General features: G+C 39.6%; 1 protein-coding gene across 2 annotated transcripts in view; it reads right to left on the bottom strand.

The window, feature by feature from the left end:
• afap1l2 (actin filament associated protein 1-like 2) overlaps positions 1-20,484 on the bottom strand; it is a 41,306-nt gene extending 20,822 nt beyond the window's left edge. The window contains exons 1-3 of one of the 2 annotated variants that reach the window (XM_067576992.1): positions 20,109-20,484; positions 3,876-4,004; positions 288-353 (exon numbers count right to left, since the gene is read on the bottom strand). In XM_067576992.1, coding sequence (XP_067433093.1) covers positions 288-353; positions 3,876-4,004; positions 20,109-20,124 — 211 coding nt within the window. In that variant the 5' untranslated portion in view covers positions 20,125-20,484. The remainder of the gene's footprint in view (positions 1-287; positions 354-3,875; positions 4,005-20,108) is intronic. The other variant, XM_067576993.1, reaches the window with a different exon arrangement.
• Between the last annotated feature and the right edge of the window lie 1,569 nt (positions 20,485-22,053).

The raw sequence follows: 22,053 nt of genomic DNA on the forward strand, positions 1-22,053 counted from the left end.
AAAGTCAGTAGGCTTCATCCTCTGGGGAAAATGAATGTGTGTAAAACTTTAATGGAAATCTGTCCAACAGTTGTTGATATATTTTAACCTGAGTATTAGATCTAATGACGTTGCAATTCATAGAGCCATGCATGGCTAAAAATGCTATACTGTGCCATAATCCCTGGCTCCAACAAGAAGATAAAATACTTTTCTCTATAGATTATATTTCAGCTACCTTTTGGGAAAAAAAATCCCCATCGAATATCAGTATCACACTTTGGAGAGGAACCTTTTGAAACTCACACCTTTGTCGCCTTTGTCCTTCCCAGTAACAATGACTTTGTTCATGTAGATGTACTCCTCGTCAGCACCTACATGGAAACAGCAAAAGGTGGTTAACGGGTGACATCAGAATAGTTCAGCACAGTCTTCAAGGAAGTTGCCTTGGTACTCTGAATAAACTAGAAGTAGCTGTTTAAATAGCCCCATTAGACACACTAGACACATAGACTAGGTCATGTATTGTAAAAGTGACACATGCACGATTTGCATCTGCAGTATAAGAGTTGCATTATCCCTACAAATACTCTGGTACACTCTATGCACTTAAGATGAATAAAAATAGGATGAGGACAACTGGATGAAGGATGAAAGTGTCCAAAATGTTGCACCTCTTTAGCCCTTGCACAGTTATTCTACAGGACAGAGCTCTGTGCATGACTCTCTAATACAGTAATCACATTAGCTTTAATCAAACTGAAAATAAGCATGTGATTGGTGCCAGTAAGGAACACAAGACAAGCGCTATTTCGGTAAAATCTTTGGTAAGGTGAGGACCCTGGATGCTCCCTAGACACATTTATTTATTCCTTGATTCCCAGAAGCCTCTGGGTTTTATCATGAATGCGTCCACATTGACTATACTATACTTTCAGTGACAAAGTTGTTGTCTTTTTTCTGATTAGTTGTGAAACTAAATTTCATTTTACTATTGTAGAAGATTGGAGATACCTGTATGCTATAAAAGTTCATTTTGATATGAACTGGATATTTGAGTTACTGTAACTGGAGCAGCTCACAAATCTGACACTCATCTCCATTTGTTGAGGTTGTCTCGCTCTGTTGTATATTCACAATGTGATTTATCTGTATACAATCACATGAGGAGTGTCCTGAAGCATATTTCCCCTTTCACTTGTAGCACAGATGGGAAAGTAGCAAACAAACTTTCATCATGTTTGTCAAAAGTCTGGGATTAAAGGGGGACTTCACCCAAACAAACGGCCCATTGTGCAGACAGTTGAGCCCATTATTGACACCCACTCCTACTGCGACGGGCATTCATCAGACATTAGTCAGAAAACTCCTTGCCTGCACAGATAGAGCACTGTGTCACTTCTATCTTTGAAGTTTTAGAGGATCGCACAGCTAAATATACAATGCAGCTCCTGAACTTTGTGCATCTGCTTAGACCAATCTACACTTCAGAGAAATTTACAATTGTACTTATACTTCATATCAGCATATAATTCAAATTCACTAAAGAAAAATTAGGTGTGGAATTTGTAGAATTCTGCTACAAGAAACAAAAGCTACAGTTTTACCCAGTCAGAAAGTTTTCTCAACCCAAAGTGTAATCCAACTGAAATTTAGTGAATAAAGTAATTATTGTCAGAGTTATGTTTTCCCATGACAATAGTAAAGGCACAGTGATGTAAGTGTTTCACATGGTGAGAGGAGCTGAATCTTATTGGACAAATGATTGGGGCAGCTATTAGAGACTCGACTTGACTCCTCTGTGCACTCAAATGTAAATATTTATGGGCCGATGCGAGCAATCAGATCATTTAGGCAACATGGAGAGATGATGAAACCTCATGTCATACACCGGTGTGGAAGACAGCTTAGTGAGAAAAAGACTGTGTTTGGTTTAATGTCGGTCTCAACATGGTGGAGTAATTACAAGCTGGCGAAGACACTGCCATAACTTTGCCACATAAACAGTTTGAACGAATGTCTTTTCTCAAACAATAAACCCTGCGGTTTTGGCACAGCAGGCTCCAGCTGGTTACTGTAACCTGTCATGGGAATTTATTCCGGAGCTGTAGCGCAGTTTTGAGGAAGGTTGTTTAATTGAATTGAATATTTTAGACTACGATTATACCCTGAGAGGAAATCAAACAAAACTCTAACCTTGGGTGATACTCTGGAGAAGGTTTCTCCTTTGAAATAGATATCACAAGGTGAAACCAAACAGCAGCAGAATGAAACGATGTTTTTCCTGTACAGTGAAAACAGATTTTCGGGGGAACGGACTTGAAATGCTATTTATAAACTGCTGCTCAAAGGAAGTGAGCGTCCCCAGAGGATAAATGTAGCTTCGGAAAAATGATACAGCTCAGGGCCAGGAGAGGAAGTATGGAGAGACAAGTCCAGGACCTGAACATGGAAAAGCATGACTGCTTGTGTGTGTCGGACAGAGAGAGACACAGAGGGAGTTGAAAAACCCATATTGGCCTTTTCAATCCAAAAGTGACAGTCAATTTAAAAGAAGTTGGTATTACAAGGATTAGCATGAAGGAAAGATTTTGGGCCAGTATGAGTTCTGGACATACTACTGTCTAATGGTTTCATAACTCTGCAAGTTCTCACTCCATTACATGAAGCTCAGGTTTCTAAAGTAGCAGCAAAATTTCAATCATTATTCCCAATTGATCACACACCTAGGAGCTGAGGCTGATAACATAACTTCCAGCCACAATAAATCCCATCAGCCCACCAGCAGTTGCGCCATTTTCATGTTTAGTGTCATAGCCAGTGAGCAAGAAAAATAAACTTGTCTTGAGCTGTTTGACAGAATACTTTAACAGGTCATGCATCGTTTAATATAGTAGCAAGAGGCATTTTGTTTGCTTTAAGATTGCTTGTAAGTGTAAAACTAATAACCGCAAACATCCACCAAATAAAAAATGGTCATCTGATACAGGAAACCTTCCTTTTAATTCCTAATGTTGTGGTATTAGAGATGTAGGCAAAAATGTTTAATTCAGTCACCACAATGTGGTTTTCAACTACTAAAATGAGCTAAAAGACCCCAAATGTGCTTGATAATACAGGCCTGCAAGAGTATCATTATTACATGGTGGTTACTGAGAGTTTAAAATAGCAAAATAATTCCACAATGGGTCGTTTGATAGCTTCTCATTAGTCAAACTGCCGACGATGTAAGCTTATTGAATTGTGGGAACCACAGGGCATGACAACCCGTTACATAAGGTGCTCTGCATAAAGCCACTGCCAGCTAAAACCCCATATTTAAACATTTGTGGTTAAACTTCAACCAATGAAACTGTCATGTAATCACAAATACCACAACATTCGGAAATGTAAGTGAGGACGAATTATACTGAAGAAATGCTTATGACCAAGCTCTAGTTGGAGATGGCCTTGATCTTAGCAGAAAATATACCTGTTTGTCTTATAGGTGATAACTGGCCAATGCATGTAGGCTAATAGGCTAACTGGTTAACCTCTCCAGTATGCCTGACCTAATTGATTAAGAGTCCCTGTTATGTTGTTATTAAATGCATAGATTTACTTTCTTGGAGCAAGAACTCTAAGACACTCAGCAGCCATCATGGTAGGTAAATGTCAACTCACAGTACTAAATGGTGGTTATTGAGAGAAATATTGTCTTGCAGTGACTTAATCAATAACTGACATCCTGGGAAAAACATAAAAGTAACCACAATGGATGATTTCCAGACTGAAAAACCATTTTTTGCAATGAAATGCTCTACTCTATATACAGTATATCCACTATGCTTTGAAATGGCAGTCAGTATTCTCTGTTCAAGAACCTACACTTCTACTCTCAGTTTTTTCCTTCATACCATTTGAAGTTCTGTAGGATTGGAGGAGATCGGAGAGCAAGCCCTTTTGGATGGTGGCATTCCCACTCAGGGTCTCCTTGTCCAGGATGAGCAGGAAGCGGTGGAGCTCCGTCAGGAGCTGGTCCAGCACTGGAAGCACACACACAGAAAAGAGGGTCTCAGAGGTATAGCAAAACAAGAAATCCTTCATGCTAAATTTTATTATACATTTCTTGGCGTGAAAACATTTAGGAGACTTTTAAAACAATGGCTTTAGCCTAGAGTTGTCACGATTACTATCCACAAGAAAAAGAAAGGCCTTGACTAATAAAGATTGTGAAGTTTCCAGGCAGACGCATTCAGAATATTATACTGTAATTTATATCTGATATCAGGGAGTTCAACTCAAGGACTTGTCTTAAAATACTGATTTCAGCTGCTCATTCTCACTGTCTTGCTTTTGTGCTTCAAGCCATTTGCGGCATGCCATCATTTTACATGGTAGAGACTCTTCAGAGGTTTTTGGGAACAGTCGATAACCATTCAGACTTTATGTCATTCAGTCATCTCTCTTCAAACAGTTGCTATTGACAGTCCTTGTTTGAGGTTGTTTTGGGAGTTGTAAGGGTTTAGTGAAAGGTCAAGTCAAGAGGAGGGAGGAGCCTGGGCAGGAGTCGGCGGGGCCCCAGTGTCTGGGTGCAGCCCACACACATCCTTCAGGGGTCAGCGCTGAGCTCACAGCCCTCTCCACTGTGTGGGGAGCTCTTTGTGTTTCCCTTCACTGTCTCTTGGCCTCATGAATAGGCCCCTTGCTACAGTGGGCCTCAGTGTATGAGGCAGAGGGGGTATAAAGAAGAAAGACTTTATTAAAGGAAAAGGTGGGGCAGATACTGGTGGGGGTGTCATACTCTTCTTAGACACAGGAATGTATAAAATCCCCCCAAGAGTGTGTGCCATTGCCATTTTTAGATGTTTTTGATGCTTTACCATAGCTTGTTTCCACTTGACTAATGTTAAAAATAGAAACAAAATTCACCTCCAGAAGACTATAAGCGTATACAAGGTCAAATGTAATTATGATAATGTAAGTAAGTATTGCAGCAATATACTCAATTAGCCTCAAAATCAAGTAAAAAACATCCCTTAAAAATCTTGTTTTTGCTGACCTCCATTGGTTTAACTTCTCACCATGCTGCAGTAATGTACAGGTGTACTCTGGGACCCTGTGACATCACTGGTGAGTGTGGTTAGAGGTTCAGCAGAGCACACTATTGACCACCCCCAACCATAGGTGAAGCAGACTTTTAGCCAGAGAAGGCGGCAAAACACTGTTATTCAGCCTCTTGTTAAGTTACTCTTTAAATAACAATTATATGACAGTAAATTAAACCTAAAACAAGCCAAATCTAAAGCATGAAATATTTTACTGAAAGGAATAATTTGGCATTTTGGAAAATCCGTTTATTCACTTTTTTACTGAGATTAAATGAGAAGATTGATACCACTCTCATGTCTGCGCAGTAACTATTAAGCTACCAAGCTATCTTAACATTAGGTTATCTCAATGACTGGTAACAAGGGAACAGCTAGCTTATCTCTATCTAATGGTAACAAAAAGCACCTACCAGCACTTCTAAAGCTACCTAGATAGAACATTATACCTTGTTTGTAGAATTGGTACAAGAACCAAAGTGTAAAAACAAAAAATCCCAGTTTTACAGCTTGCTTTGTGCCAAACTATTTCTTGGTTGCGGCCAGTAACTTCCTGGATTCTTCACTGGTTGCCATTAGTGTGTTTTGAAAGTGTTGCTCAAGATAATTTCCCTTCTCAATGCACCTTGAAAGTGGTTGAAATTGTGCCAGAAATCCACGCTCCACATTGTAGATCCTTTGGTCATAGCAAATCAATAATGGCAGATAACTGCCTGTGATAATCATATTACACATACAGTAGCTCTATACAGTAAGTACATTTACTGACTTTACCTGTACACATACATACTAAACTTGTATTTAAAACTGAAACAAGGGACAAATCGATAGTGGGTCGGGTCAGAGTCTTTGTACCCAAGGAAACTAAAAAGCTGTAACTAAAACTGAAATTGAATACTATTTTTTTAGAGAGAAACAATATTATTCTCACGTGAAAATCATCTGAGGTACTCCATTTCAAATAAAAACAAAAACTAAGGAATATAAGGATAGTAAACTGCTCATCTCTGTTTGAACTCTTTTAAAACTGTCAGCTAGTCTGTTCTAGTGGCTCCTTCCGGCTCATACTGATCACTGACCGAGCCCTGTGGGGGAGTACATTCATGCCCTCTCCCCTCCTTTCTACACTCCCACACACATCAAAGGATCCGTCGAAAGAGGGAGATTTCTGCAACATCAGGTGTCAGATCCGGGTAAGCTTTGCCTGTCAGAGATGACGCGAGGCTTTCCTGAAGCTATTGCAAGCTGGGTTGTTTTAATGACTCCTACTCAAGCTGAGTCAACTTCTGCTGAGAGGCCCTGTGGTCATGGATGGAAAACATCACTGCTTTGGACACATATAGACACACACACACACTGAAACACACCGGAGATGTAAAGTAATTAAAATCAGCTTGAACAACGACAAAGACCCTCAAAAATGTTTACTGACTCCTCTGCTGCATGCATTGAAACATCACTAAAATGAGTAAAACTACACACATTTACTTTCATTACATTTCTAATAGTTGTTTAAAGTTGTTTAGCTGCTGATGTTTGGCTGCTCAGCATGAATCTAAACATTTTTCCAGCTTCGCCTCCTTGTGTGTTTGCAGAGATTGACTCAGATGGCCTTTTGGATTGGGGGACCCTGGGAAACGGAGTCAGCTGACAGTACAGGGAGGTCTGTAGCAGGGTTGGCCAGATGCCCACTGCACATCCAGTGAGTGACCGCAGCCTCCACAGTATAAACAATTCACTTCAGTAGAATGGCCAAAAGGAATCTGAGAGACCATCAGAGAGCCAGACTACTACAGTGTTTTCTACTAATCTGATCCAATAAAAAAACACAATAAAAAGGACAGGTAAGAATGAAATAGTGTACCTTTTACAGCATAAAGCTCTTTTTTTAATCAGTAAGGTAGTAGTAAAAGTAAAAGTAAGTAAAAGTTTCCAAACACCTACTCTAATCACAAGGCGAATTTCTCTTCCTGCCTGAGGTTGTACTTCCTTGTTTGCCTCATTAACGACAATAAACAACCTAGTTTGTTTGATTTCTCCCACACTAGAGATATCAACCTCTATGATTTTTGAAAAGGTGCTCTGATAATTTGGCAAATCATTAAGGTGTGTTTGTAATGCCTGATTAGGTTAAGGCGAAACAATGAAACTGTCAAGGAAGATTAACCCTTATGGGGATTGTTAAAAAGTCTTTTGTTCTGTTTCCCGGATCTCAGTGAAACATGGTGCCACAGTTGCTGAAGCAATTTAACATATTACATTAGAGCCCAGATTACACATAACAAATGTTTCCCGTAGTTTTAGTTGTCACCTACCGTAGGCTTTTATCAGCACTCGTCTGTTTACCTTGTGACCCTGGCTGTGGTCGACAAAGGCTCATTCTCTCAATTTCGCTGAAATCTTAACTGAATAAGGCCTTCTTTTTTTAGCATCTTCAAAAATAACCAACAGAAACTACGCACGTCTTTGCATGCATGTCTGTTCGTGCATCTGGACTACAAATGACAGCTTCTTTGTAATCATTAACAGCCATCGAGCACAGCCGGTAAGCTCCTGTCTGATATGGTTACTAATGTTAACAAGGTTTTACTGAAAAAACATCTGAACGTTAGCAATATATATATATATAGAAAATGTTCATGCATCTTAAACAGTCGAAAATGTATGTGATATCAAATGTTGACTGATATGGGGATTTATAACCAAACAAAACAAAACTATCTGCAAGCTGAAGTACGTAGACAAAAATAGGACAGTAATCAAAAAAAGCCATGTCATGTTTTCATTCAAAGGAGAGAAGGAATTGGACTTGACTCTGTACTGCCATACTCCTTGTTAAATTTGAACAGATCTTCTGCAGAACAAGAGGGTCTTGTCAGGATCCTGGCAGCTTTTCCTGTTCAGAGTGGCTTGAGGCCCTGCATCAACACTGAAAGGCCACATTTTAGCAAAGAAGAGCGCAAGAATTTCACTTTATTAATTAACAAGGCATGCATGGCCTCTCATTTCAATCCAACTGCTTCCAGGTTAAACAGATTTGCTGATACACACTAAACTCCTACTTTGTGGGATAAGTCTCAAAGAGATGCTGGAAGAGTATGAGCTGACATGAATCTAATTAGTGTTCCCACCAAGTCTCTGCCAAAAGAAGTGCCTAAAATAAGAAGCACAGAAACAAAACCAAAAACCAAAGACCTAAAAGGAAAGTTAAAAGGAACTGGGACAACAGAAGTCCCCAAAACAGCTTCAGTGTGCCTTGTCAAAAGCTCTGTAGATGGGAAGTGACAGTTTTCTATTATTTGGCATTTCGATGTTAGCAGCAGAGAACTGTCTGGAATTTCTTTTCAATCTCCCATAAGGGCTCAGTTGGGTTTGAACTGGTGACTTGAGACAATCATGGTGAGTATTGTATATCGCTTGCATGTTCACCAAACCATCAAGTGATGACTTACATCCTCTGAATGGCAGAAACAAACTCAGATCTTTTGGCCTCTCTTTGTATTTTTTGTGTGACTGGTTTGTACTTCTTCTTCTCTTTTAACTGGCTCCTTTTTTGGCTGGACCGCAACAGCGGGGCCAGTCCTATAAACACGAATGTCCGTGACTGACTGACTGACTGACTGATTGAGTGAGTCATGGACTGAGTGATGACCATTTGTTGGTCAAAGGCGACCAAAGGCCACTGAAGCTTGGGACAGCCAAGTATCCCAGAATGCATTTTGCACCAACCGGCAGCAATGGTGGAGATTTTGAGCCAGGCTAAAAGCTGGTCTCACCCAGTCACTTTGCTGCTGACCGGGTGACACCGGCTGGTCATCTCAGCCGCTAGCAGCCCAACCCTTCAGCTTTTCAGCCGGTCAACATCCGTGGTCATCACGGAGAGAACATGACCTGATGAACTGATCTGTGCAGTTCTTTGGTAAATTTCTACTGGCTCTAATGTCTCCATAGCATTTTGATATATGATGTAATTCCTTTTGGAAGATAAATGTTTGTCTTACAGATGAAATCTAACAATTGTAGCTGCCACATTAGTTTGTCTGAATGTAAAGTGAGACTTCATGTTTTTACTGGACAGAACAACAGTGCTGCCTCTGGGGCTCTATATGTACAGATATCACCACATTTACATAAATATAAATATAGTAAAATTAATTTTATTAAGCTACAGTTAGGTAGGTTTGTTGAAGCTGAGCTGCTGCTGTCAGCAAGTATGCTGCTGTTCCAATTGCAGGATGATCTTACTGTGTCCTCCCTTCCTTGGAAGTTTGGACTTCCGACTTGAACTTGCCAAGTCCGAACTTGGCATACATGGTATTGAGAAAGGCCCTATGTCAAATTGGCTTCAGTCAAAGCCAGGCATACTTCTTCTAGTGTTTCATACACAGTCCAGCCATACACTAGGGTTTGCACCAGTCTTGTTATGTTTCTCCCATCTTAACACATCATTTCTCTTCATCTGTCCTACTTTAAAAACAACTCCTCAAATCCCAGAATATCTATTCATGCTCAAGGAAAAATGCATTTCCAGTGATGTAATATTTGTGCTCTTTTCAAGCATGTTTACGACTTTGATCAAAAAAAAAAAGTAAAATGTGTGGAGAATTAAAGAAAACAAAAACAAGATGAAATGTTAAATTATTATATTGCTTCAATCTGATGATGCAAGAAAGTCCACTGAAATGTAAGCGGGCCTTTTTGCTTGTTCAGCTTGGAGCTGCTGGTTGAGGTCTGTTTGGGACACTTCCTTTTCACTCTGAATCACAGTCATATTTTGGGATGTGGTGCAGATGCTTGAAAATAGCTGCAGATGTGCTCACATTGCTGTCTTCACGTCTGGCTAAAAAGTCCACGCTACACTTGCTGAACTTTTATATAACAGGCTCTTTTGTGTTTGTCTGCCTGCATATCTATCTAATGCACCCAGCACCAACCATCAATCCATTCACTCGCCCATTCATTCAATGACTTCATTCTACGGAGGTGCATCTCCTTAGTGCGTTTGTATTCCAGATGCCGATCGCAGTGGACACAGCGGCAGCAGGGAAACAGTGGCACAATATGGATGTGGTGCTGTTGTCTCTCTTTAGGCCAGACGGTTTTTCTTGACTAATTGTATGACTAAGACTCACTCCAAGCAGTTTACCAATGAGATGTCCAGCAACAGACTGTGCTTTATGAAACACCGACAATAGCTTGTTCCTGACTATCTCTATTCTTGTTTACACACACACACACACACACACACACATACACATACACATACACACAAAGTCAATATGACCAGTGCAGTGAATAACTGAATTATTTTATATAGCATGCTATCTTCAGTTGGTACATTAATCAGTTAAGAAATCATGATTAATCTGATCAATTACATTATTTCAATAATTTCTTTGTTCGTTAATCTGAACACAGTGAAAAGTGTTTAATTTACAATAACTCAAAAATGTTGACTTTACAATTAAGTAAAGAAGGGACAATAAATCAGCCTTCCCTCTGTTTACTCCTCATGCTTGCAGCGAGCATTTTGTAAACTCATAAAACTTGTTTACAACAAAACTATTGTCATTCACTCATGATAGAAATTAATTAGCAGTTTATTTGAATGTGATGTGAGCCGTTTAGCTCCCTAGTTGATTCCTCAGACATTGATTCCTTAACTCCTCAAACATACTTAACAAAGTCCAGTCCTTGAGTAGGTAAATTGTACTTGTCTAACTACTTAATAAGAACGTACTCATCTAAGTATGTTAACTTAAACAATTAATCATTCAAATTCTTTTTTTTTTGAAAGATATTTATAAAAAAGATTAATTGTAATAAATAAGAAAATGAACTTACATAATTCCATTTTAAAGAAACTGATGATTGGTACTGTAGATCTGTGAGATTGGTTACATCAAAAGATACAAAGCACTAAGTGCACAGCATCTATTGGAATCACATGGCTGCCAATGAAAGAGCTATAGCTCCACCTCAAAGGGAAGTGATGACAAGAAGCAGAATTGGAACCAGTGGCCACACACAACAGCACAATGTTTAGATGATAGCGTTCTTTTTTACACCGTTACAGATTCAAGGTGCTTCTGCTTCAGTAGACAGTCATAAACTGACAGACAGAAGGATTTTTTCTTGTAATTTTTCTCATCATTTGACTGTTTCACACCAAACTTCAAGGGTTAAACACATGAATGACATTGACCTTTGGGTCAATATGTATAACTGAAAGGAGCCACGTATGCTTGCTTCCTTCCAGCCTGGCCTTGCTTCAGTAAGAATGGCAGAAGAATGGCAGAGGCCTATATTAAAACACCAATTTGATTAGCATTTTATCATTATTGGCAGGCACTGGTCTGTATCCCCTCAGCATGCTCAGTTCAGCTGTGGGGCAGGGACTGCATGGACATGGCTGGATTAATCCAAGCTGTGTTTTGGTGTTATTGCCGTAGAAACCTGAATACAAAAAAGAGAGTGTCAACTTGATGACTTCAGAAAAGGGGCCGTCTGTGTCTGATAGCAGCACTGAAGGAACTTTGGAAAGAAGTGAACAAAGTGACAAAAGAGACAAGTAAAAATATAATGGAGGGCGGAAGCAAGATAGGACCTTAAACATGACAGGTAAATGTACAAAGTTCCCTTTCTCTAGCATTATGTTGACCTTCCCTTTAGTTTCAACATAAAGGCAAAGGAAGTTGATGGTTTTGGCATGTCAAGTGCAAATAAAAAGCCTCATCTATTATGCTAAAATACTTTATATTGTTCTTGGAATGAGAGTTAGCAAATATCATTATCATAGATTTACCTGGAGCAAACAGAATGTGAAGACAGACAAAAGGCTGAGACTTTCCGCTTACTTCCTTATAAATTATTTTACTCACACCATTAAAATAAATTCATGGTTGTTGGGTTTTAAAACCACTGGGATGTGGTGTTTATAGAAAATCCTCCTGAGTTTTTACTCTCCAGCAACACTGCAGAATGAATTATAGCATGGTTTAACTTAGTCAAGAGGTGATTCACACCTGGAACACCAGGTGAATGTTGACTAGCGGACAGGATAGACACTGACAGCACTTTAAATCCAAGCACTCATTCATACATAGACAATGCAGAGGAAAAACTGATTCAAAAGCTTCTGAAGCTACCAATTAATGAATCAAACATGACTTAATTTCCTCCATCATGAAAACTACGGAACAAATTTTGATTTAAGTGGTCCGGAAATAAAAGCTGTATCAGTATTGTAGTCTATTGAGGTCACAAAGGAGAGAAATGAGATGATTGTGGCTGATTGTATACTACTGTAGTGACAGTAAGCGTGTTTTTTTTGTTGTTTTTTTCACACTGTGGGAATCTTTTTGTGATTAGTTGTGGGAGGAGTTTGAAGCTGTCTAGTGGTTTGGTGTTAGCCAGAGAGTGTACAGAATACACTGGTTAAACACTACAGTACAGCAGCTTTAACATGCCTCCAACCAGAAAAGAGGAACTAATCACTGGATTGATTTGAGTTAGTTATGTTTGACTGAAATGCAAACCTGCCATCCTGTCAGGACTGCACATGACAGAGAATCACTACTACACTTTGGTCTGTAGCTACTGTAAATGTTGTATCTTTTTCTGTCTTTTTTTCTTTTTTGGCAGATAAAAAATAACACTGCTTGTACAATATGCTTGAGGCATGCTGTGATGACAATTAATTATTAAACCGGTTCCATCAGTGTGATTAGAACAAGGGAGACAACATGAAAAGAAACAGAAGCCCCAGTGTCATATGATGAAAAAGATAAAAGGGAATAGTAGCGGTAAGAAAGACCACAAAGAGTCTGTGAGCATAGATGCATACAGTGTTGCATCCTAAAATGATGATCCACAGATTAAGGCGTTAATTTTCATACAGAACAAATACTGCAGAAAGAAGCTGTAAAGACGGAGTCACTTATAAAATGTAGTTTCACTTTCTTTATGAAGTTGCTCTTCTTTCATCTTCCTTCTGCCCAAACTATTGAATCTCGCCTTTATTCCTCTCACGCTTTATCTTTCCGAACACTCTTCTCTTTTTTCCAGTCTTTCTTTAGATCTCTGCTGTCTCTCTTATATTCAGACTTACAGCTTGGCCCGTGGAGAAATCAGGCAGTTTTACAGCCGAAACATGCTAATGGGCTCCAAAATCCAAGTAAATCTCTTTTTTTTTTATAGGAGGGGGCCTTGGTCTACTTGAGCAACTTCATCTTGATTAGGATGCAATGCATGTTACTGTAGTTTCTGAAGATAAAGGCTCGAGCTGCAGATTCAACACTCCGGCTTAGAGGCATGATGACATGAAGTTTGTGTGTGTGTGTGTGTGTGTGTGTGTGTGTGTGTGTGTGTGTGTATGTGTGTGTGTGTGTGTGTGTGCATGTACGTGGTGGTTGGGTGTGAATTAGCTTACTTTCACACACCAGATTTAAGTCTGATTCGTGACAGGTTGTGCAGCTTTTCAGTCAATGGCTAAGGTTGGGGTTAGGTTAAGGTTACTCGGCAAGTAGTGGTTATGGTTGGGGTTAGCGTAAGTCTCCAGGAAATTAATGGTCTAGGTAAATTTCCCAAAAGTGACCTAGGTAAATATGTGTGCGTGTGTTTATGTGTGTGTGTGTTTGTTTCGGGGGGGGGGGGGGGGGGGGGGGGGGCACACGACACATTTCAGACTAAAGACCAGTTAATTGGGGACAGCTTGTTCAATTGGGGACAAAGCTGTGTCCCCAATTGAGAAAAAGCTGATTTTTGGGTCAGTGGTTAAGGTTAGGGTACGTCTACAGGAAATGAATGTAAGTCTATGTAATGTCATCAAAAGTGACCTAAGTGAACATGTGTGTGTGTGTGTGTAGGTGTATGTGTGTGTGTGTGTGTGGGTGGGTGTTTGAAAGGGTATGTATGCAAAAAAGACAGACATGTGGGAAGTGAGTATTATAGAGCAGAATGAAAATAAAGGCTAGAGGTTAATGCTAGAATCCTTTTCCATAAAAACAAAATCAGCCATTTACTAATATGATATGACACAGAGAGACTCTCAAAGCTTGATGGATGATATTAAAGTGGTATTTCATTAAAATATGTTTTCAGATACTGAAGAGGAGTTGCTGGCTCAACTTGCATGACAGTTTTAATTTACTGGAATGTTAATGCTGAAAAAAAGCATTTTCAAGACAGCAGAATGTCGAAAGCCAGTGACTTTTCGTGAAGGGTGTGAGCTGGTGACATAAATGAAAAGTGAAAGTTTAAAATATGACCTCTTAAAGCTGTTCTTATTTTTTTCATATTAACAACGGATAAAATGACTATGTGTAAAATGAAAAGTTGAATCGCTCGCAGTGACGCACCCCCAGAGAGTTATCACCAAACTCTGCAGTTTTAGCCTTTTTCTTATTATTTTAGTTTTACAGCCAGAACCTTTACAGTTTTGGTTGAGTCTCGCTCAAGCTGCAACTACCTCGGCTTGAGGCTGAAGCCAATGCAGAAGTAAGTTAAAGTGCAAGGCCACGGATGGCTGCCAGATACTGGTTCCAAAAAGTCCCTAGCTCCTATTTACACATCTTTTCTTTAGAAATACTAAGTAAATATTGTTTTTCAATGACTCATTGTGGTTTCAATCAACCTCTAATAAGGAAATGATTTGGAAATGATTGCTTCATTCGAAGTTAGCACCTGTTAGCAAAATTCAGCTAAAGTAGCTAATGTTAGCCCAATTGTGCACTGCTCAGTGTTCCCAGTAAGCTAGTGTTCGCTTCGGTCTGAGGTAGCGGGATGTTTTTCCAGAGCGTGAAACACAACACCCCGTACTCCTTATTTAGGTCCTGACTCTAAACGGAAAAGATGGCGCCAACAATAAGCAGCAAGTCTGGCCTTCAAACCAGCTCCATTGCAAACCAATGGGTGATATCACACCACACCATGGTTCAACTTAATGTGATAATACGTCAATGTTGTGTTTAAAGCTTTTTGCATTGCCCCAAATGACAAAAAACAAAAAAATAAATTAATGCAGGATTAAAGATATTTTTGCACCAAAGCATCCTAAAAGGATTATCTGAGCAGAGTACATGCCGTAAACTCAATGCGACTGATTCAACAGTATAGATAAGTTGGCTATCTTCTTCATGAGGGAATGATAGTAACATTGTGATTCCAGACTAGTTGTTCAAAAGACTCTCTTCCTCTCTCTGTTTTTTCTCACAAACAGACACAAAGATGAAAAATCTGTCTGCCCTGGGCCATGAGGCAGAAGAGACTCTGTATGGGGCCATCTCCTCTTAATGCAGCACACTGCCTACATCCCTCTCTTCTTCCCCAAAAACATTTCCTTGCGCTGCAGGATCTCACCAACAGTCAAAGACTGCATCCTAGATGCTCTGAGGTGTGAGAGGTGTGCGCATACATGTATATATCCCTTTGTGTGGGCATTCACCATCAGTCATTTTTCAATTAGGATATAATATGTGTGATAAACTAATTCATGTTTCAAGTAAAAGTGAAGCTTTACAAGCCTCCACAGTCTTGGCTTGATGAGAAAGAAAGCAACAGACTAGAAGCAACTGCTGACAAATAAAAACTAACTACCAATGCCGCCTCAGAGTCACCCACATAAAACCTTCTCTGCTTAGTTATTATCCCACAGATAAGTGGCCAGGAGGGCTGCAGGGAGAGTACGAACTAGTGAGTGTGCACATGTGCATGATTACAAGTGTGTAGGCTTCTGTTCTCCTGTATTCCTTCAAAAGAGTACCTGGTGAGAAAAAGTAAATCACAATACAGGTCTGATCCAGAGCTCCTGTATCCAATAAACAAAGCCACGTTTGATGTGTCGAAAAATGAACAAGAGCAGGACCCAGAGGGCGAAAAGGGCTGAACTCACATGGAGCACCCGACTGCCACAGAGCAGGAAGACCGTCTTTCTTTTCATCATTTTTATAGCCCAGTCCAGCTTCCTGAATTACCCGCACTCACACTTGCTCCCCGTTGGCAAGTACACCCCATGACACACATACAAGTGAAGCGGCAGAGCTCATGCCAGCCCTGATGGCCTACATCTTAGCCTGTCCTTGCTGAGCTCATGGGAGGTCAAACCCACTAAACCCATTGACTGACTCACTGTCACAAAAGCACCTTTACTCTCATTTCAGCTTAGATTAGTCAAACATTATTTATTTTGACTGCACTGAATTCATTTTAATTGACATGGTCACTGAAGTAAACCCAAAGCTCTGAAACACCAGCTAGAATACCACTTAATGTGAAAACAACTTTAAAGCAACAAGTTTAAGTTTTTCACTGCATCATCAAATATTACAAACTATTTAGTGTGCTTTAACAATTTATAATGAAAACATGACTATATTTCTATTAATGAGGCTGTATTCAGTCACTGCATTGATTTAAGCTGAACATCAGCATGCTAACATTCTCACAGTGACAATGCTAACATGTATGAGGGCCCAAAAGTGAAAACAGGAACTAAATAACTCATTAATGGATTAAAAATAAATGAATACATTTTAATTTTGTCAAAGGGAATGAATAAATAAATGTGCAAATTATTTATTTATTTATTTTCATACTAATTTATTTATTTCTAAATGTATTTATTTCCACATTTTTTCATTAATTTTTGTTTTATTTATTTATTTAGTATTTATTTTTAATTAATCATCATCATTTATTTATTTTTATTTTTCTTGTGTCATAAATTGCTGATGTTTATTAGGTATAATGTTTACCATGTTCACCTACAGTTTGCATGCTAACATTAGCAATGAGCACAATTATGAGCACTAAACACAAAGCTGAGGTTGATGGGAAGGTTTTGCAGGTATTTGGTCAGAGACCAAAGTGTTGGACAGATTCATATTTTGACCTGATGATGGTGCAAGATGAAAAGCTAAGGAATCACCAAAGTTCTTACAATTCATCTTCTGAGGGATATGAATGTCTGTACCAAATTTCATGACAAGCCATAGCTAATAATGGGTGATTTTGTGGCATTCCTCACTGGGTACCAAAACAGCACATTTTAAGTTTGTATAGTTTTTAGTTGCATGTGTGTCAACTCAGTGATCCACTATTTCACAAAAAGGCCATCACCAAGTCTGTCAGTCGGCCTCCATTTGTCTTCTATTTTATTTTGGCACTGATCACAGAACCAGATTATTGTTAAAGACGGCTGACGCTGAAGGAAAAGAAAAGGAACCATCATCAAAGGTCCTGACACTTTTCTGAGTGAAACCCAGCTGTATAAAATGTGAAGCCAGCACAGTGCTTTACTCAGAAACTGCTGGGATCCATAATAACATGGAAAGCAAAACAAGCAAGGGCACTGATTGACAAGGAAAGGAAGATAATAAATACTGGATAAGCTCTTGCAAAAAAATAAACAAGTATGCTTCCATTCCAAGGGTTATGGGAATATTTAAGGAAATTGTACTTTTAATTATTACAATATGTGTGTTATATAGGTTTCCGTTGTAGGATATCATTCTGAAATGTATGTGATGCTTTCATTATATTTCGGGGTAATCAAGAGTTACTGGGACAGTTCGCATAAACAAAGCCATGCGAGAAAACTATAAATATTTTTGACAGTGTGACTATTCAACATTTTCTATGTTGAAACATTAGCATGTGGAGTGGTGATTAGCTGCTGGGCAAAGTGACCAATGGGCCAATAATTGCATAAAAAAGTGGTCTAATCATCTCTTGGCAATGCTGCCAAAATACATCCCCGACTGTAATGATTTTCAAACATGTCCCATCACGACCCAAAAGGTCATTCAAACAAAACACTGCTTCAGGTGGTTTCCTTAATTTGATCCTCGTTTCTGGCAGAAGGTGTGAGAATCAGTGACATGAGCTGCTGCAGGAATGAAACCTGCATGAGTCAGGTCTGAGAAACAGGGAGCATATCCAGAATACTAAACAATGCCTTGCCTTGTCACTGGCCTCCCTGAAAATTTTCTCAGGTTCCCCCTTACTGTACCCCCTCCACTAACAGCCTGTGGCTGTTAGTATCTAATTCAGTGTCCTGGTGCTGCTGCATACAGCTGCCAGAAGAGTAAACTCCTGCCTTCATTTCTGCCCTTCATACCAGCTCATTCTCTGCACTATGTAACTCTCAGGTGCAAGGTTCATTCTACCTGTCCTCAGCTCTCCCTTTCTCTAATAAATTACATCCTCATTACTCGTGTTTCTCCCTACTTAGCCTGAAAATATCTTTGGCTTGTAAATGAATCTCCCCTCTTAATCCAGTCATTGTAATTTGAAAAGTGCAATCATTTCCTTACAGGTAGGGTTCAAAGCCTGATTAGTTGATTGTAAAGAAATCAATGCTCATCTTTGCTAAGCACTTTAGGTTTTAAAATACTGAAACATACTCAAGCAGTCCCAGCCCACCTAGTTTTAACAAACAGAAATCAAGTGAACAGTGTAGCTACCCTGGTGGACAATCAGTGCAACCTCATAAATGCTGAAACACAGTGAGACATATCACTCCCTTAAATTTTGTCAGAATCTTATCAATGTATACAGAGATATTGCATGAGCTTAGGGCTAATTATTGATTAATTTTATTTCCTCGATTAATTCATCATTCATTAAGTCTATAAAATGTCATAAAAATGCCCATCACAATTTACCAAAGCCAAAACTGGCATCTAAATAACTTGTGTCGTCCAACCAACATACCAATTTTAAATACATTAAAATGATATAAAACAGAGAAAATCAATAAATCCTCACATTTGAGAAGCTGAAACCAGAAATTTTTTATTTTTTGTTTGATAAATACCTGTTTGTTGCTGTTTCAGCTCGACACGTGACCGAACGAATGATTGAACTGAGCACAGACCAATCTGAGGCCTCCACATAGCTAATGAAATCCGCTCACAGGTTAATTATACACAGAACACCTCTGCATGCATTTGGCAGCTTACAACACTGTCTATTTACACTGAGAGAGCCAGAAAGAGTGTAGGAGTACACAAACTGGGCTGTCTAGTCAGCTGGAGGACCGAAACGTTGCAACAAGACTGCAATCTTTCAAATTGTGGTGATTCCATTCCAGTTAGACTAGATGCCATTGTTTTCTCAGCCGGACCAGTGAAGGCGAGGACGTGTAGAACAATCATGTTTCTCCCATCAGGTCCAAAGATAACGAACCTCCCCTCTAAGTAGCTTCTGACGTTACCTTTGATGTTCAGACAGCAAGGTGAGGTGCAGCTCATGGTTGACTGAGGAAGATTTCAGCATTTTGGCTCTTTGTTTATGTCAATCGGGAAGTTTTAAAATGGCCTTGCTCATCCCTCATGGACAAATAACCACAGGAATTTGAGGTATGCTGTGAGAACAATGTTGCTGCTATTGGAATTTATCAGTGGCCACAGTGTAAACTATTTTATGGAGCCCACTTGGAAGGGAGGCGGTTCAGGGATAAGCAACACATCTTCATATCCTCAGTGGTGAAACAGAGTGCATTCAACTCTAAGTGGTTTCGGTTTGATGCAGCACAGTTGCCCAAAGGCAGCCAACTTATTTGACAAGACAGCCTGTGCATTTTAAGTAGGAACCCACCACCAGGGGACTTTTAAAAATGATTATTAATGTCAGGTGACCAGTAAAACGATGAGTTCTTGCAGCACAGACCAACCAGAACAAGAATAAATGTCTCAGAAGATGTACATGTTTGTTCTTGTGTTGGCAAACTGAAAAAAAAAAGCAGAAATAGCACATCCAGGCTGCTGGCAACATGCAAATGAATCTCATGTATCCAAAATCAAAGGAATGTCATGGGTGGATTCATGTGTCATCTGCATGTAGAAAAAATAAATAAATAAACAGTCGATTATTAGTTATTATTATTAGTCGAGTATTTTTCTGAAAATTGCTATTCTGAAGTAGCATTTTCAGAGAGAGTTTGAGTATAGCCCGTCAGGATGCGTTGTCAACAATGTCATGGAGAGAGCCGAGGGTTAGAAGTTCCTGTAAATGACACAAAGTTTAAATTCCTCCTCTTACCTTTGTGCTTCTCCATTCCCTCGCTGTTTCACCTTCTTATCTCTCGCTTTTCTCCTCTCATAAAATCAAACAATCCCAAAGTTTGCTGTCAGGAGTGATGGGGCAGCAACTTCTGTGGAATGCAGCCCGGCGCTCCCGTTTTCGACGAATAACCTACACTGACTGGGCTAGACAGAGCCGAGTTGTGACGGAACAACAGCGCTCTCCTCTTCTTCCTAATCTGCTCCACACCGCACCTCCTCCCAGTTTGCAGCATCCAGACTGCAGCGACAGTAAACCGCACGCGTTAATTGCTCCTCCAAACATACAGCATAGTGAGTCCTATGATAAATTGCGTAAGAGTTTGACTTGAGTTGTTACATTGAGAGAGGGAGGTGTCGCATCAATATACTTTTGGCGCCTCCTAATCTAAACCTTAACTTTGCCACACAAAAAAAACTCAAAACAACAGGGAACCTCGCAATCTTTGGAAAGGTGAGAATCCTGTCAGAAATGTGGATTCAGTCTATTGTATAAAAAGTCTGTCTAACTACGTTTCATCCACAGATCAGCTAGAAACACAAGAAATTATGTTTGAATAATGTTTAAACACTGACATAAAGACAATGGCATCGATATAACCTCATTACGCATTCATGCAGATAGTATAGTTTTCTCAAAAAAGACCGATGGTGTACTGTACTGTGTGCTTTTACAGCCTTGGTTTTTCATGGAAGTTCTCTGCCTAAACAACCGCGCACCCCCGTGGGAGATCCGTGACCGGGTGGAGGTATGAGAGGAATGTCAAGCGGAGTAACATAACATACTCCAGAAGATGATTAAAACGCATGACGCGCACCCGATTTTTTTTTTTTTTTTTTTTTTTTTGCGTTAAGTCGCCTCCCTGCTGATGCTTTTGTATTTTCTTGGGCACAGGCGCACACGCACGCAATTGATCATGTCATGCAAGCTGCAGCTCAGACAATAATGGCGATTTTGTGGTTGAGTAACACAAGAGCAAGTCCAGAGGTCACGGTTAGTTACAAGATAAACTACAGCGAGGACATGGCAGGTGGTAGTTTTGTGATGTCATGTGATGCTGGTTAATGATACTCTTTCTGTAGGCTGACTGCAGCAGACACAGGGAGAGGGGGGGTTGCACAAAGGTTGACACAGGCAGGTTCCTCCTGATGAGACTGCTGGGACAAAGGAGACACAGCTGATGAGGCAATGAGGGATTCTGATAAGTAAGTGAGGTGGTGAGGGAAAATCATTACTACCTCATACATCCCTTATGTGATCCTGTGCTTGAACGTTTGACATCTCTCCACATTTCAGTAAGTTGACAAATGACTTGGACTAAAGATCACACCAAACATACTCACAGGTGACATTTAACACGGACTTTAATTGGAAATGTTCTTTGTATTTCTCTGGTTTATTTCATCCCACGTTAAGAAAATAAATGTTTGATTGATAAAATGATGTATGGGTGTCAGTGGTTTTAACAATAAATCAACATTTAATCATGACAGGTTGCTTTCATAGGTCTCACCCTTTCAACACACCTGATGTACTCATCCATCTTCTGTCAATTACAGTCAATCCAAGTTTCCAATCCACCCTGACTTAAGCACAGAGAAGCTTAGAGCAGAACCAAGGACTTCCAACATGTACGAGAAATGGTGAAGAAATGGAGGTTCTTCAAAGGAGCTCCAGTATATTCAAATGCACTGATGGATGGTCATATACTACATATATAAATCAGTGATTACTTCTCTTTGGCTTTCTCTTTGAACCAAGGGTGAACGGTCTCAAAGCCTTTAGAAATGACATTTGGATCCACTCATGCTGGGGAGACACAGTGTCATAAAAGGGGCAAACATACTTCGCAGTGGTCTCTGACTTAGAAACAAGTCTCTTTATTCTATTTGATGGAGCATTAATGCTATTTTTTTTTTAAATT

This window comes from Thunnus thynnus, chromosome 20 (assembly GCF_963924715.1).
Source record: "Thunnus thynnus chromosome 20, fThuThy2.1, whole genome shotgun sequence".
Taxonomy (NCBI): domain Eukaryota; kingdom Metazoa; phylum Chordata; class Actinopteri; order Scombriformes; family Scombridae; genus Thunnus; species Thunnus thynnus.